Below are 14,834 nucleotides of genomic sequence, written 5' to 3'. Positions count from 1 at the left end.
TAGAGCATGAGAAAGTTTAACTTGTGTAATGATGTTGAAATACTATACCATTGTTTAATGGAATAAGTGTAATCCACGTGAGACTGCATTAAGAAAGCATGCAATTTCCATCAGAACATCATTCATTTTGACATGTGTGTAATTTCAACTAGCAACCAACCATTCTTTAACTCATTTATGCATGCCCTTCTGGCTAAATCATTTATGGTGCCTGCTGAAGCATTGGTCAAGTAAAACTTTTTTTGATGGCAAGAGAATACATTTTCAATGTTAGAGATGTTACTTCTTTTGTTTGTTATTTAGGTTAATTACCACTCCTGGGTATCTTCTTAAGTAGCTTTATGGTTACCATTTTACAAGAACTTTTGGGCTGACTATTTTCATTACTTCCTATTTCATTTCCTAGGTGGCCGATTTGTGATTGTTTGATTGCTTTCTACTCTTCTGGATATCCTCTAAAGAAGGCTGAAGCATATGCTGCATTACGAAAGTGAGTTTGTTAACCAATACTTGGCATTTCTATTGTCATGGTATTTGTGCATTTTCATATTCCATGTCTCTTTAATTATAATATGTATAATTTACCTATTTGTATGCACAAATGTCATATGGGTTTTGAGTGATTCAAGTTTGATAAACATGACCTTATGATGGAATATGTAGGTCATGTGTGTTTTGAGTGATTCATGTTTTATAGACATCGCACTATGATGTATATGTGATTTTAGTCTTATGGGTACCTATGCCTATGTAATGAACTATGTCACCGGGATTCGGCCAGCAGGGTGCCGCACCTGCATCGACGCGACTCGACGCGGGTATGGTCAACCCGATTCGACGCGGGTACGGTCAACCCGACCTTGGGTGTGTTGACCACACCCAGGGTCATTTGTGTCCAATTTTTTTATTAAAAAAAATGTGTGCAATTTTTTTGTGCGGGACCCGCACGGGGGGGAGCCCTCGGACCCCACTTTCTGCAAGGGCAAAAACTCTGAATCAGACTCCACAACTCATCAACTCGACCCCTCCCCTGCACAAATTATATATATATATATATATATATATATATATATATATATATATATATATATATATATATATATATATATATATATATATATATATATATGTTTTTTTTTTATTGCCGCACCCCCGCACCCAAGTTTTTTGAAAGTGCTGTACCCCCGCACCCACACCCATGTGACATAGGTAATGAAGTAGTCTACAATAGGAAAGAAAACAAATGCCACTTATGAGCAAGAATACAAGAGCAACAAAGCACTCACAACCTAAGTCACGCAGACTCGGCTAAAAGGTCGACGCACCCGCGTCAACCGTACCCGACACGGGTGCAGCTTCGGACACGGGGCAGACACGGTCAACAAAGTGTCGGACGCGGTCAACGCACCGGGGTCAAGTCCGTCCACATTTTGGACTTGGTCAACTTTGATCGAGTCTATTTTTGTCTATTTTTAGGGCAAAAGACGTATAAAAACAAAAAAAAAATCGATTTTCGATCGTCTTCCTCCTTCTTTATGTGTTATATTTTGGTAAGTTTGTGTTGTTACTTCAATAAAATTACTTTTTTATTTTTGCTTTAAAATTTATAATCTTATTATTGTTATATATATATATCTGTGTCCCCGTGTCCAAAATTTTTGAAATTGCTCCACACCCGTGTCGCACCCGTACCCGCACCCATGTGACATAGCTCACAAGTGCACACACTCTAATATCATGTATTTTCAAACTTAGTTAAATTCATGATTTTCGAAAATTTGGCTAAGTATAGAAGAAAAATTGGTAAAACCTCGATTTTAAACCGATGCTTTGGAATCTGGGCTTGGCCCAAGTCTCGTTGGCGAGGCCTAAATGAATCACTTAAAACGTAAGAAAAAGTTTTATTTTTTGACTTTGAAATTCAAGCGAAATTCGGGTTATTTTTGGGCAAAATCTGGAATTCATATTCAGGTTATATATCGTTGAATGCGTCTCAGAATTTTGAGCGTAACGTTATTTTATTTTTCTTGATCCGGGCTACGGTTGGCCCGAAAATCGCATTTTTTTGAAAAAGGAGCAGTTTGTCGGTTCAGATTCAGATCGGAGCGGATCTAATGGATTTGTTCCAAATTAATATGGATTTGGACCCCATCCAAGACTCATATTAATATGGATTTGATCCAGCCTAACACCCATTTGAATTTTTGAGATGGATTTGGATCTTGGATCCGGATCCAGGTCCAAATCCAAATCCACACCCAACGATTTTTTCCAACTTTAAAATTCATTGGAGACCTTTAAATTGGAGCTAATTAATGTTAAGTAGCCTACCAAGTTAATTTAGTAATTTTTGGAAGCTTTTGAAAATTTATTAAATAAATAAATAAATAAATAATTAATCGATTTTGAAAATTTAATTTGACAATTGTTTAGGACTCTAAGTAAATCCCTTAAACCCATAAAAAATCACTTTAGAAGTGTTCTGATTTAATAATATAATTTTTGGAAGCTTTTAGGCATTTATTTATTTATAAATAATAATTAAGTAATTAATTAATTCCAAGATTTATTTTTTTAGAGTGTTTAGGACTCTTAGTAGAGCCCTTAAACACACGTAGAAGGATCTAAGAAGGTTTAAGAATTATAGAGTTCCAAATGAAGTAAAAATTTGAAAAGTCAACTTAAGAGTCCAAAATTTTCGGAAAATCCAAGAGAGAAGAGAGTTCCAGCTGGGGCTGCACTCTATTCTCCAGCCCATCTAGAGCTCTATAAATAGAAAAAAAAAGAGAAGAAAGAGAAAAAGAGAAAAATAAAATAAAAATAAGAAAAGAGGAAGAAAAGAAAAAAGAGAGAAAGAAAGAAAGAGAGAGAAAGAGGGAAAGGGAGAGGAAGAAGGAGGAAGAAGAGGAGGAGTTTGGGCCATCTCCAACCATCTACCCACGTTTTTCAACTTTCACCATCGTTTTTTTCAATTTTTTATTCATGGTATGGGTTTTTTCTCTTGAATCAAGTGAGAAATTGATATAGATTGGATGTCCATGCAATATTTTGATGGAAATTTATGAAAAAGTGTTTTTATAATGTTTTTTCAAAGATACATGGAGGATGATCCATGGATCTTCCTCCATGTGTGTATTCTTGATTATTTTCACCTTTTCAATGAAACAAAATTCTGTCCATGCCAAAACAAAGTTTTTATTTAAGGTAGAAGTGTTTATTTAGAGTGCTCTTTGATGTGTATCGATTTCCATAGATGGATCATGTTATGGACTGATTAGATGCATATAAATATATGTTGAAACAATGTTGTGTGCATGTAATTTTCAGTAAAAGTATGTATAATGGTGTTGTTATTAAGAAATCTGAATATGCATGCATTCTTGAATGAGCATTGACATGCGAGCCTGATGTTCATGATATATTTCTGAACATGTATATGTTTTGAATTGTTTTGTGAGTATACGTGAATACGATCATGTGTAAACATGTATATTTGAGTTATGAATCTTGTATATGCATGTATGTACAAATCTGCATATGGTTACACTATGTTTTCATTCGTCAAAACATGCATGGTTTTAAAAAATAAAAAAAATGGGAGTTTCTAATAAATTGTTTTTTTTGAAAAAAAATATAAAAAGGGGTGAATGCATGTTCACTGCTGGCCTGTTTTTACAAAAGAACAAGATTATATATATGCATATAAAGATGGAACACTTCGTGTTTCCGTAAATTTGGAATTTGAGATTTCATATGCATATAAATTTCCAGATTTTGTTTTGATACATGCTATGAATGAGGGATTACCTTGTGTTTGAATTTATGTGACATGCTTAAGAATTATGTGATTTGAATGTTGTTTCAAGTACATATATGTACATGATCTCATATGTATTTCGCATGTATATAGATACATAAATGGTTCACTTGTTCCAAATTGAGAGGATTCATGTATGAAAGCATGTATGTGAATGGTTGTATTAAAACACATGCACCTGAATAATGCACGCATGCATATGAATGCTTTATTTATTACATGCACATTGTTATTCGACATATATGAGTGTGCATTTTAAAAGCATGTTGACATCATTGTATTTATAGCATGATTGTTTCGTTTTTTGCATATGATACATCGATGATCAATGGATCATCGCAGGCCCGGCGAGCCCTGAGCTTGGATTGCTCATTTACTTGTTTTTATGCATCGCAAAAATCACACCTAACATTTTTTCTCTATATTGCACTGATCTGCATTTTTTCAGGGGCTGGAGTTTGGTGACGAGCCTAGCATTTGGAAATACGAAATTGTGATATTAATTTGGCATGCATTGAAAAAACATATGATATGTAATGAATGCATTGGCATGTTCTTAATGATTTTTGCATATGAATACATGGATGATCAAAGTGGATCATCATGGGCTGTGAAATGCCTTGAGACGGTGTGCTCCTTACTTTGCTTGTTTATGCATTGCAAAGATCATATTTGATGTTGTGGTTTTAATTACACTGTTCTATTGTTGCCCCACGGGTGGTAGACCGTGATTTGCGAGCTTATGTTTGTATATTGATTTGCAAATTTATGGAATTGATTTTAATAACAAGATAAGAAAAATAACATTGTAATTAACGATCCCTTGATGTTCCTTTTACAAAAAGGTAGTCTTGGACTTAGCTGTTTGGGGACCGTGAGGATACAAAAACTCCGTGTGCGTTGTTGTTGCCCCTGAACTCGATATTGAGGTTTTTCTCCTGACCACGGTTTAGGGAGAATCCGCTACTTTGCTTGTGAGTGATGTGTAGACACAACTGTTGTTTTGGTATACCAAGAAAGTGACACTTATGGATGGGTGGTCCTTGGTGTTCCCGACATTAGATGGGTAGTCTAATGTTGCGAAGACTGTTTTGCTCGAGGGCTAAGTTTGAAACCCAGTAATAAAATACAAATTGTGTGCTAAGCTACCTTAGGAACCTAACTTATGTGCATTTAATAGGGGCATGCATATGGAAAAGAAAACTTGACTAAAGATAATAATGTGTTTGTACATGTGCATTGAAATCATGCATATTCCTGCTATGCACTAGATCATGCATATTTACTTGTTCTCTTAATTATGATATATTGATGAATGCATGATGTTTCTTCCCTACTGCATGTTAAATGTTTATATTGCTTAACTTATGGTCCCTGTTGTTTATTAAATTGTCTCTCTTGCTTAACAATTGTTTCTTATTGTATAAATGATTAATTGAATTATGAAATTATCATAATTGCACCACTCTAAATTATTGTATGAATTTTATCCGTATTCTTTATGCTTATTTGTTTCATTAGAGGAATTCATACGCAGAATTCCTTGGATTATGATACCCTATTTTTGATATTTTTCGCAGCCTCAGATGACCAGTTTGCCGACTTGCTCATGAGAGGAGCTACGAAGGGACCACACGACTGCTTGACAGACTTCTATGGACAACGTGACTCTTTCTTTTTATTTCCTTTTATGCACTCTGATGTTCTTAATTGATTTTCTAATGACTATTATTTCTTAATTAATAAAGTGGATTCAGTTTGGGTTTGGATGGGAAGATGGGGTGTAAGATCTCTTGTGGTGTGTTGAGTTATCCAGTTGTGAGTTAAACTATAAAGGCCTCATGTTTCTGGGAAGTCTTCCGCAATTGATTTTAAGAAAAAAAATCCGCACTTTTTCTTGGGTATGAGTTGGGATCATTATACACTCACAATGTAAACATAATATTTTTATTAGCTTGAAAATGCATCAAGAAAAATGCATAACTAGTTTAGGGAGATCCCATTGTATGCGTAAGAGAGACCAAAGACTAGACTACTCTAACAGCTAGTATGACTAGCCGTTATATATATATGTGTAGGTATATCTACGTGTATATACACATATTTCCATAGTAGAATGTACTTAGGGTATGGATGTGTTTTTTTTATGTATTTGAATTAGCTAGTATGACTAGCCGTTAGACTAGTCAACCCTAGCTAATTGAAATACATAAAAAAATACATCCATACCTTAGGTACATTCTACTATGGAAATATGTGTGTATATATATATATATATATATATATATATATATATATATCTTTTCTCGTCCTACCCCATTAGGCCCCATAGTTTGAAATGTTTTATGATAGATTTGAACCGTTAGATGTATTTAGCATGCTCGATTTAGTGGGAATCGACTCTTGGATCATATTTTTTCAACAAAAAAAAGTATTTTTATGATCCGGGAAAAATTGATGCCTTCATAGCCATTTATTTTGGATCATCGGAAAATCCTGTATACAGGTAAGATTTGTAAAAGTGTCTTCAACAAAACACTATTATCAAGACACTAAGTCTTTGATGAATGAAGTGTGCACAAAGGCACAATAAGAACTCTTAGAACACTTGTGCACAAAGGCACCACCCACAATGACTCACAAATGAACAAAGGCATAAAAGAATATAGAAAACTTTATTAATCAAATAATGGCTTTGACTCAAAGCCTTGGACAATACAAGAGAGAGTGCTCTTATTTATAGGGCATTGAATAGCATTTAGGGGGCCTTGGAGGGGCTCCACATGCAGTCGTTGGAGCCCCTCCAACGGTCATAAATGTGACCGTTTGAGGGGCCCAACGACTATATGTGGGCCTAAACATATTAAAAAAAATTAACATGCGTAAAATAAAGCAAAAGACTAAAAAGCCCCTATGGCTGATATATATATAAGTAGATAGATACATGTACATTTATATGAAATATATATGTATATGTATATCTTTTTATATATATAAAATATATATGAAGAATTACAATGATTATGAATTATATTTTAACAAGATTCTGGTGATCCAAAAGCCGGTTTCCACTAAACAAAACCTATAGATCACATCTATGGTTATAGATGTGAGAAAAAATACCAAAAACAACTATTTTTGAATGGGCCTAACAGGGAAAAGCGAGAAAACGGGGTAGAACGAGCACATTACTCTCTCTCTCTCTATATATATTTAACACTTCCTCTCAAACTTACGATGTCACCATTGAAAATTTAACAAGGAGATAATGCAATCTAGGTGAAGGAAGAGCCTTGGTAAAGAAATCTGCCAATTAATGTTTTAAATTCACATAAGGTAGAGAAATAGTCTTCTTCAAGAACTCTTCACGAACAGAATGACAATCCATCTCTCTATATTTTGTTCTCTTATGAAATATATGAGTGCCTGCTAAATAGAAAGCACTCATGTTGTCATAACACAATTTAGATGACTCCATTAAATGAACTCCCATGTCTTCTAATAGTTATCCAAACTACACAAGCTCTGAAGTGGTAGTTCCCATAGCTCGATATTTTGCTTCAGTTAACGACAATAACACCTTTTGCTGCTTTTGGCATTTCTACGAAACCAAGAGGTGACACACAAAAAACAATGGTTAAGTGACAATTATTTGGGTCCCCTCCCCAATCAAGATCAATATTTGCTATTAAATTCATATATGATATTAAATTCAAAGGAGAGGTGAATGATAATAAAAGTCCTTTGTTGATAGAATTCTTGATGTATCTCACTATACACAACACTCCACCCATATAAACAAATGTAGGTGAATGTTGGAAGTGACTTAGTGTATCCAATGGTTTTCCATCATAACTCCTTATCTTAGAATTTATCATTTCTGGAGTTTCCACAACTTTGTCATATGTGATTCTAGACCTTAGAGTGATATTTGCAGCAAACTTAGTTTGAGACAACATATAACCACGTTCAGAATAAGCTACCCTAATACCCAAAAAATAAATCAAATAACCCATCAATCATATCAAAATTCTATCTACTGCCTTCTTGTCTTCTCCTGTGATTATCATACGTCCTCATACAAAAGGATAATAACATTTCCTGCACTAAAATTCTTAACAAACAAAGAAGTGCCAATAAAGCAGGGTTTAAATCTAAGTTTAATCATTGAACTACTAAGTCTATCATACCAAACTTTTGGAATCTGTTTTAAATCATATAATGATTTATGAAAATGAAAAATCTTACCTTTGGGAATATCTAAACCTGGTGGGGCATCCATGTAAATCTCTTCATTTAGATTTCCATTTGGAAACACATTTTTTGACATCCATTTGATAAATTGGTAAGTTTTTAATTGAAGCTATGGCTATTAAGGTTCGAACAATAGTCATACAAGTTACAAGTACAAAGGTTTTCTTATATTCTATTTCATATTCTTAAGAGTATCCCTTAGCTAGTAGTCTAGCTTTATATCTCTTTAAAGTTTCATCCTATTGGTAAGCCTTGCATTTCCTATGTCTTAGTCTTTTCTAAAACTTCTAATTCAGTTTTCATGGCTTCTATCCGTTCTGAATATTCCTTAGCTTGAAGGTAAGTGCTAGACTCTATGTAAGAGTGTATCAAGGCAAAACAAACTCTTTATGTTGATGAGAAGGATTCATAGGAGACAAATTTCTCAGGTAGCTTGGTAATCCTTGTTAAAAATGTATATATATATATACATTGTATATATGTATATGCATTATGTATATATGTATGTATTCTTTATATATATAGATATATTACAATATAACTAGAGTATAACTAGGTTTTTTATTTTTTTAGCATCTTTTGGACTAGTCAACAAAAAGTTGACTGGTCAAAAGAGACGTTGGGATAGGCCCAACGACTCGAAATAGAGCCATTGGACATGCTTTAACGTCTCTCCGAAGGCTCCCCTTTGTGTATATAAATAGGAGATGGCTCCCTTTCTAATGTATGCTTCTTGCATTGTTCTATAATCAATAAAATATTATTTTTATTTTGTTGTGTTTAACCACCTTGGGTGAATTTGGTGTGTGAGCCTATTTTTGTGGCTTGTGTAGGGTGGTGCTTTGGTGGAACTGTTTTAGTGTCCACTTTGTTGATTTGGTGAACATTTTTGGGAAACCTTGTTTCCTTTCATGACACTAGAGCTTAGAGATCAAGTTTTTTTGGTGCATTGGGAAGCGTGTCACTTAAGATTTGAAAGAGTTAAAGCCTCTTTTGCAAAATTCATTTAAGTGCTTGTGAGATTGTCATGCTCACTTTGTGGAAGGAGTGTTCGTGCTGTTCATTGGAGGTGCTCTCTTGGTGGTATAGTGCTTCCGTGTTGATGCTCTTTATTGAAGGTGATTTCTTGGTGGTGGAGTGCTCGTGCTATTCTTTGTTTTTCTCTCTCTCCTCTCTGTCTTTTATTCTCTTTTAGCCCTTATAAACATAGATGACAATGATAATGTCATTATAAGACCCATCAAGCTCAATGACATAAACTATGTAACATGGGCTTCAATCATGAAGCACCCCATATTTGGGAAAGGGTTGTCGGGATTAGTGGATAGGTCCAATTCCGAACCCAAACTAATTTTTACTAAGATTGAAGGAGAAAAAGAAGTACCTCTTACGGAGGTGGAAAAAATCAATGCTATGGTCACTTATGAGAAAAAATGGAAAGAATAGAGAATGGGGCATACCAAGATTATGTCTTGGCTCATTAGTAGTGTTGACATAAAAAAGTGCTCGAGTTTAGCTAAATTTGAACATGCAAATAAAGCATGAGACTAGTTTATTCTCTTAAAAATATTGCACACGAGCCATTTGCATGACAAAGTACATACTATGACCATAGAAAATAAAAGTATTAGGGAATACTTCAGTGAGTTGTCTGACCTTTGGAATGAGTTGGCTCTTCTTGAGCCTAGATGACATTGTCCCTAATATATAGAACTCTGCCAAAGACAAAATGATGCAGAAAACTTCTATCAATTCATCAATGGTCTAAATCGGAGTTTGAGTCTACTAAATCGCCTCTTCTTCATAGAGGGAAAGTCTCCTCTATTGAAGAGCTAAGTATGAAGAAAAAATAAACTAAACAAGAAGACATCTAAAGATGATAATGACTCGGTCCTTGTCGTTTCTAGGTCGAGAAACTATGTTCATGCTTACAAATCACCACATTATGGGAGACCAAACAACAATCACTATGGAAAACATGGCAATAAGTTTGAGAAAAAAAATTATTTGCTATTATTGCCGTGAGTCAGGACATGTCAAGACGTATTGTCCTAAATTAAAGAAACCCTATGAGAAGAAGGTAGCCTCAATTACACAAGAGTCAACTAAGCTCAAAACTACATAAGAATTATCTGTTGGAAGCATGTCCTTAACTCAACTTGTAGAAGCTCTTCAACCTCTACTCAAAGGAGCTTGAGCTAAGGTTCCTTCTGTTGGCTTTTCTAACCCTTGTAAATGTCTTTGGCCTCTTTGACTTATGTGCCTCATTTCATATGACACCAAATGATGATATTTTATCCGAATGTCATAACTCAAGCGAGTCAAATGTTTTTGTTGCTGATGGGACATCTCTTGTGTAACGACTCCAAACTAACTTTTGAAAAAATGCAGATTTTTTTTTTAAAACATTTGCATAAAACCTCCCAAGGACCAGGGGCGCATTATAGATTTAATATATCCATTCCATCAACCATTCCAAACATAGAGTCAATTTAAAAACAATAAATTGAACTTCATTTATTTAATCAATAAGTCAAGAAATTCAAAATAAAAAAATGGACTCCATCCAATCTTGCACACGTCAGAACCCAAGCCACCAAGCCATAAAGCCTCGAGTCTTCCAGTCAGTCAGTCTTACTCATCACTGAGCCTCTGTGCCTGAAAAATATTTTCAGAAAACAGGTAAGAACCGAAGTCCTATTACGAGTTCCTCTAAAAATCCAACAATAAGAAAATAGCATAAATTAATAACTTAACATTCAACCATTCAACAATATCATGCTAAATCAAATATTTAGGAATGGATGAAACTAATGCTGAACAGTAAAATATGCATGAATCAATGCGTATGCATGAATAACTTCTGAAGTTATTTATTAGATTTGCTTTTGCATGCATGTTCCTATTAAATGCACACAAATTTAATTTTCACTTTTCCTTACAACCCGTGGATACTAAAAAACGGGTAAAATTCTCGAGGTTCAAGGTAGTTCACAGTTATAGCTTAACACACAATTTCTATTTTAATTACTAGATTTCACACTTGTTTTCTGATCGATATCAAGAATCCTCATCATCTATCAGAACATTAGGAATCCTCACCTAATTCTGGGACATCAATGAAAATCCACAAACATTGGCGCAACTTTCTTGATATACCAATAACTACAGCTGAGTCAACAACACTACCCCTAGGCAAAGTAGTTGAAAGCTTTCTAAAAACGTGGCTGAGAACATGAACATCACATCAAGTTCTTGGGGACAACAAGTGCACATGGAGTTTTAATATCCTTACGGTTTCCATGACCATCATCCAAAATTCTCACACTATAAAAGGGACATCAAGGAAGGGCATTATTGCATTGTTTGGTCTCTTTCATTGTCTTAATCAATTAAAAGTTCTTTACATAAGAACAATTATGCAAATTCACATGCAATAACAAATTCGGGCCCTTGCCCAAAAATTCAACAATGTAATTAATTTTGAAAAACAAATAATTTTCAGAAATCATTTTGCAATGTATAAACAATTTCAGTAACACATGAGCAACACATGCTCCTACCCCACATAGGCCCAACAATGGTTCACATGCAACCACTAATCAATCTCACACTTAATTCATGTCATTGTGAACATAAATCACAAACAGGCATACAAACATATGTTCACAATGCACAATCATCAGTGCATATTTATGGCAAATGAATGAATGCAATCCTTTCAAATTTATCACATTAGCCAAAAAACTTGACTTTTAGAATTGATCAGTTTCAACAATTATTCATCTCAGATTTAGATGAATATACAAAACCAAATCAAACTTTACAATATCAATAGAAATCTGATTTCGCATTATGGAAATTCACATGACCGAATTTATACATGACTCGACTAAAATAGGAAAGTTAAACATAACATGCATAATTGCTTCATTGGATAAAGAATCATGCATCAAAAAGATTTTTTTACATGTATTATTTGCAACATTATATATGCATATATAAGTATATATATATACTGGCTGACGTATAACAAGTTGTATTTTATTACTGGGTTCCAAATTTATCCCTTGATCGAAATAGCCTTCGGAACATTAGACCTCAACATCTAATATCGGAGACACCAGGGACCCTTCATATCCACAAGTGCCACTTTCTTGGTATACCAAAACAATAACTTTGTCTATACACTACCCCCCGGTCAAGTGACGAACTCTCTCTAAAACCGTGACCTCGAGAAAGAACCTCATTTTAGGTTAAGGGAAAATCAATAATACACATGGAGTTTTTGTATTTTCGCGGTCCCCTCAACACCGAATCTATAAGAATCACATTCTAACGATGGGATATCTCAGAACATATATTACATTGTTCTTTTATTTTTATTTGATTATTATTAGCCAATTCTTTAAGTTGCAAGTCAACATGCAAACAAAGGCACCAACTCGCATATTCTCTTGCGAAAACCATCACGGGACCACCGCCCACGGAAAAACATAGAACAATGCAATACAGTGCAACCATATTAATGTGATTTTTGCGATGCATGAAAAATAAATAAAAGAAGGAGCAACCAAAGCTCGAGGCCCACCAGGCCTACGATGATTCATTTTGACCATCGATGCATCATATAAAAAAATTTTAAGGAACATGCCAATGCATTTTTTTCATAACACGTCTTTCAATACACAATCATAAATGCCAATTTAGAGATGTGCATGAAATAATATTATTTATATGCATAAGCATGAACTCACACTCACATTAAATGCATGCTTCCACCCAATGCACATAATACACATCAAATGCATGTTTGCTTCAACTCTCCGGATTGAAAACACACCTTGTAATTGCAACATTATATATGCATATATGCATAACAACGCTTGTACATGATCAACAACATGCTGGCTGCATGTTGTTGTCATGACACGTGCGAACAGCCACATGCGTGTGTTGTTACAACATAAACAACACTTATACATGACTTGCAACATCTTGCCAGCATGTTGCTGTCAGGACACATGTGCGAACAACCTCATGTGTGTGCTTTTACAAGCGTAAACAACACTTGCGTGGATTGTTACATGTATAAGCAACACTAGTATGGTCAGCCCAAAACACAGCCATGGCTAAAGATGCAGAAACATATGTTTTTATACATCAAGACATCATAAACATAAACAACATATATGCTTGAAATTTACGGACATAATTAGAGATGCAAAAACATCTATTTAAGCATCAAAAAATCAAAATACATGAAATATGCATGCAAAAAATTTCAGACAAGTTCATGGATGCAAAAATATAGATTTAAACATCAAGGCCATAAAAAATACATGGAATATGCATGCAGAAAATTTCAGACATGTTCATGGATGCAAAAAATGGATTTAAGCATCAAGAACTATGTCACATGGGTGCGGGTGCGGCACTTTCAAAAAACTTGGGTGCGAGGCTGCGACAAAATATATATATATATATATATATATATATATATATATATATATATATATATATATATATATATATATATATATATATATATATATATATATATATATATATATATATATTTATTTATGCAGGGGAGGGGTCGAGCTGATGAGTTGTGGAGCTTGATTCAGAGTTTTTGCCCTTGCAGAAAGGAGGGTCCGGGGGCTCCCCCGATGCGGGTCCCGCTGTTTTAATTATCTTTTTATTTTTATTTTTTTGTTTAAATCCTATCATGTGGAATATTCCACACTAGGGGGGACACCTCCTTCTAGAAAATCAAGTGGGGTAGAGTTCTATCCCAGGTACAACTCTACCTCATCATTTCTCTTTAAATTCATGTTTTTAAAGTTTTAAATTCATATTGGTTTTGAAAAAAACAATATGGATGGATCTAAATCTATATCCAATTCCAATTGGATCTTAACCCAGATTGGGTACTAGTTAATATGGATCCTAGACTGGGTCCAGATCTATATTAACATCAGTCCAATGGAGTGGGTCGAGTCCGATCCAAACCGAAAAAGACCAAAAAAAGAGGTTGATCAATTTAGAAAAATGCATTTTTTGAACCAACCAATATTTGATTTTGATAAAATAGATCTCCTACGAGATCTACATTCCAAAACGGATCTAACTATGGTCTTAGATATGTTTGGCTCATGAATTTTGCTTGAATTTAACCTGATTTTAATTATCTTTTTATTTTTATTTTTTTGTTTAAATCCTATCATGTGGAATATTCCACACTAGGGGGGACACCTCCTTCTAGAAAATCAAGTGGGGTAGAGTTCTATCCCAGGTACAACTCTACCTCATCATTTCTCTTTAAATTCATGTTTTTAAAGTTTTAAATTCATATTGGTTTTGAAAAAAACAATATGGATGGATCTAAATCTATATCCAATTCCAATTGGATCTTAACCCAGATTGGGTACTAGTTAATATGGATCCTAGACTGGGTCCAGATCTATATTAACATCAGTCCAATGGAGTGGGTCGAGTCCGATCCAAACCGAAAAAGACCAAAAAAAGAGGTCGATCAATTTAGAAAAATGCATTTTTTGAACCAACTGATATCTGATTTTGATAAAATAGATCTCCTACGAGATCTACATTCCAAAACGGATCTAACTATGGTCTTAGATATGTTTGGCTCATGAATTTTGCTTGAATTTATCCTGATTTTAATCCGAATTTCGCTTGAATTTAAAGGTTAAAAACAAATAAATTTGCAGATTTTTCTTAACATATATAGATCTTGTCG

At 34.3% G+C, this 14,834-nt stretch overlaps 1 protein-coding gene across 3 annotated transcripts in view; it reads left to right on the top strand.

Moving 5' to 3' along the window:
* LOC149827843 (inositol hexakisphosphate and diphosphoinositol-pentakisphosphate kinase VIP2-like) overlaps positions 1 to 14,834 on the top strand; it is a 214,241-nt gene that overhangs the window by 24,716 nt on the left and 174,691 nt on the right. For all 3 annotated transcript variants that reach the window (XM_090019686.1, XM_090019685.1, XM_090019684.1), the window contains exon 4: positions 407 to 490. In XM_090019686.1, the coding sequence (XP_089875812.1) occupies positions 407 to 490 (84 nt within the window). The remainder of the gene's footprint in view (positions 1 to 406; positions 491 to 14,834) is intronic.

This window comes from Nuphar pumila, chromosome 10, assembly GCF_984573655.1.
Source record: "Nuphar pumila chromosome 10, dmNupPumi1.hap1.1, whole genome shotgun sequence".
Classification (NCBI taxonomy): Eukaryota; Viridiplantae; Streptophyta; class Magnoliopsida; order Nymphaeales; family Nymphaeaceae; genus Nuphar; species Nuphar pumila.
Note: the sequence above shows the minus strand (reverse complement) of the source record. Positions and strands in the feature narration are given on the sequence as shown.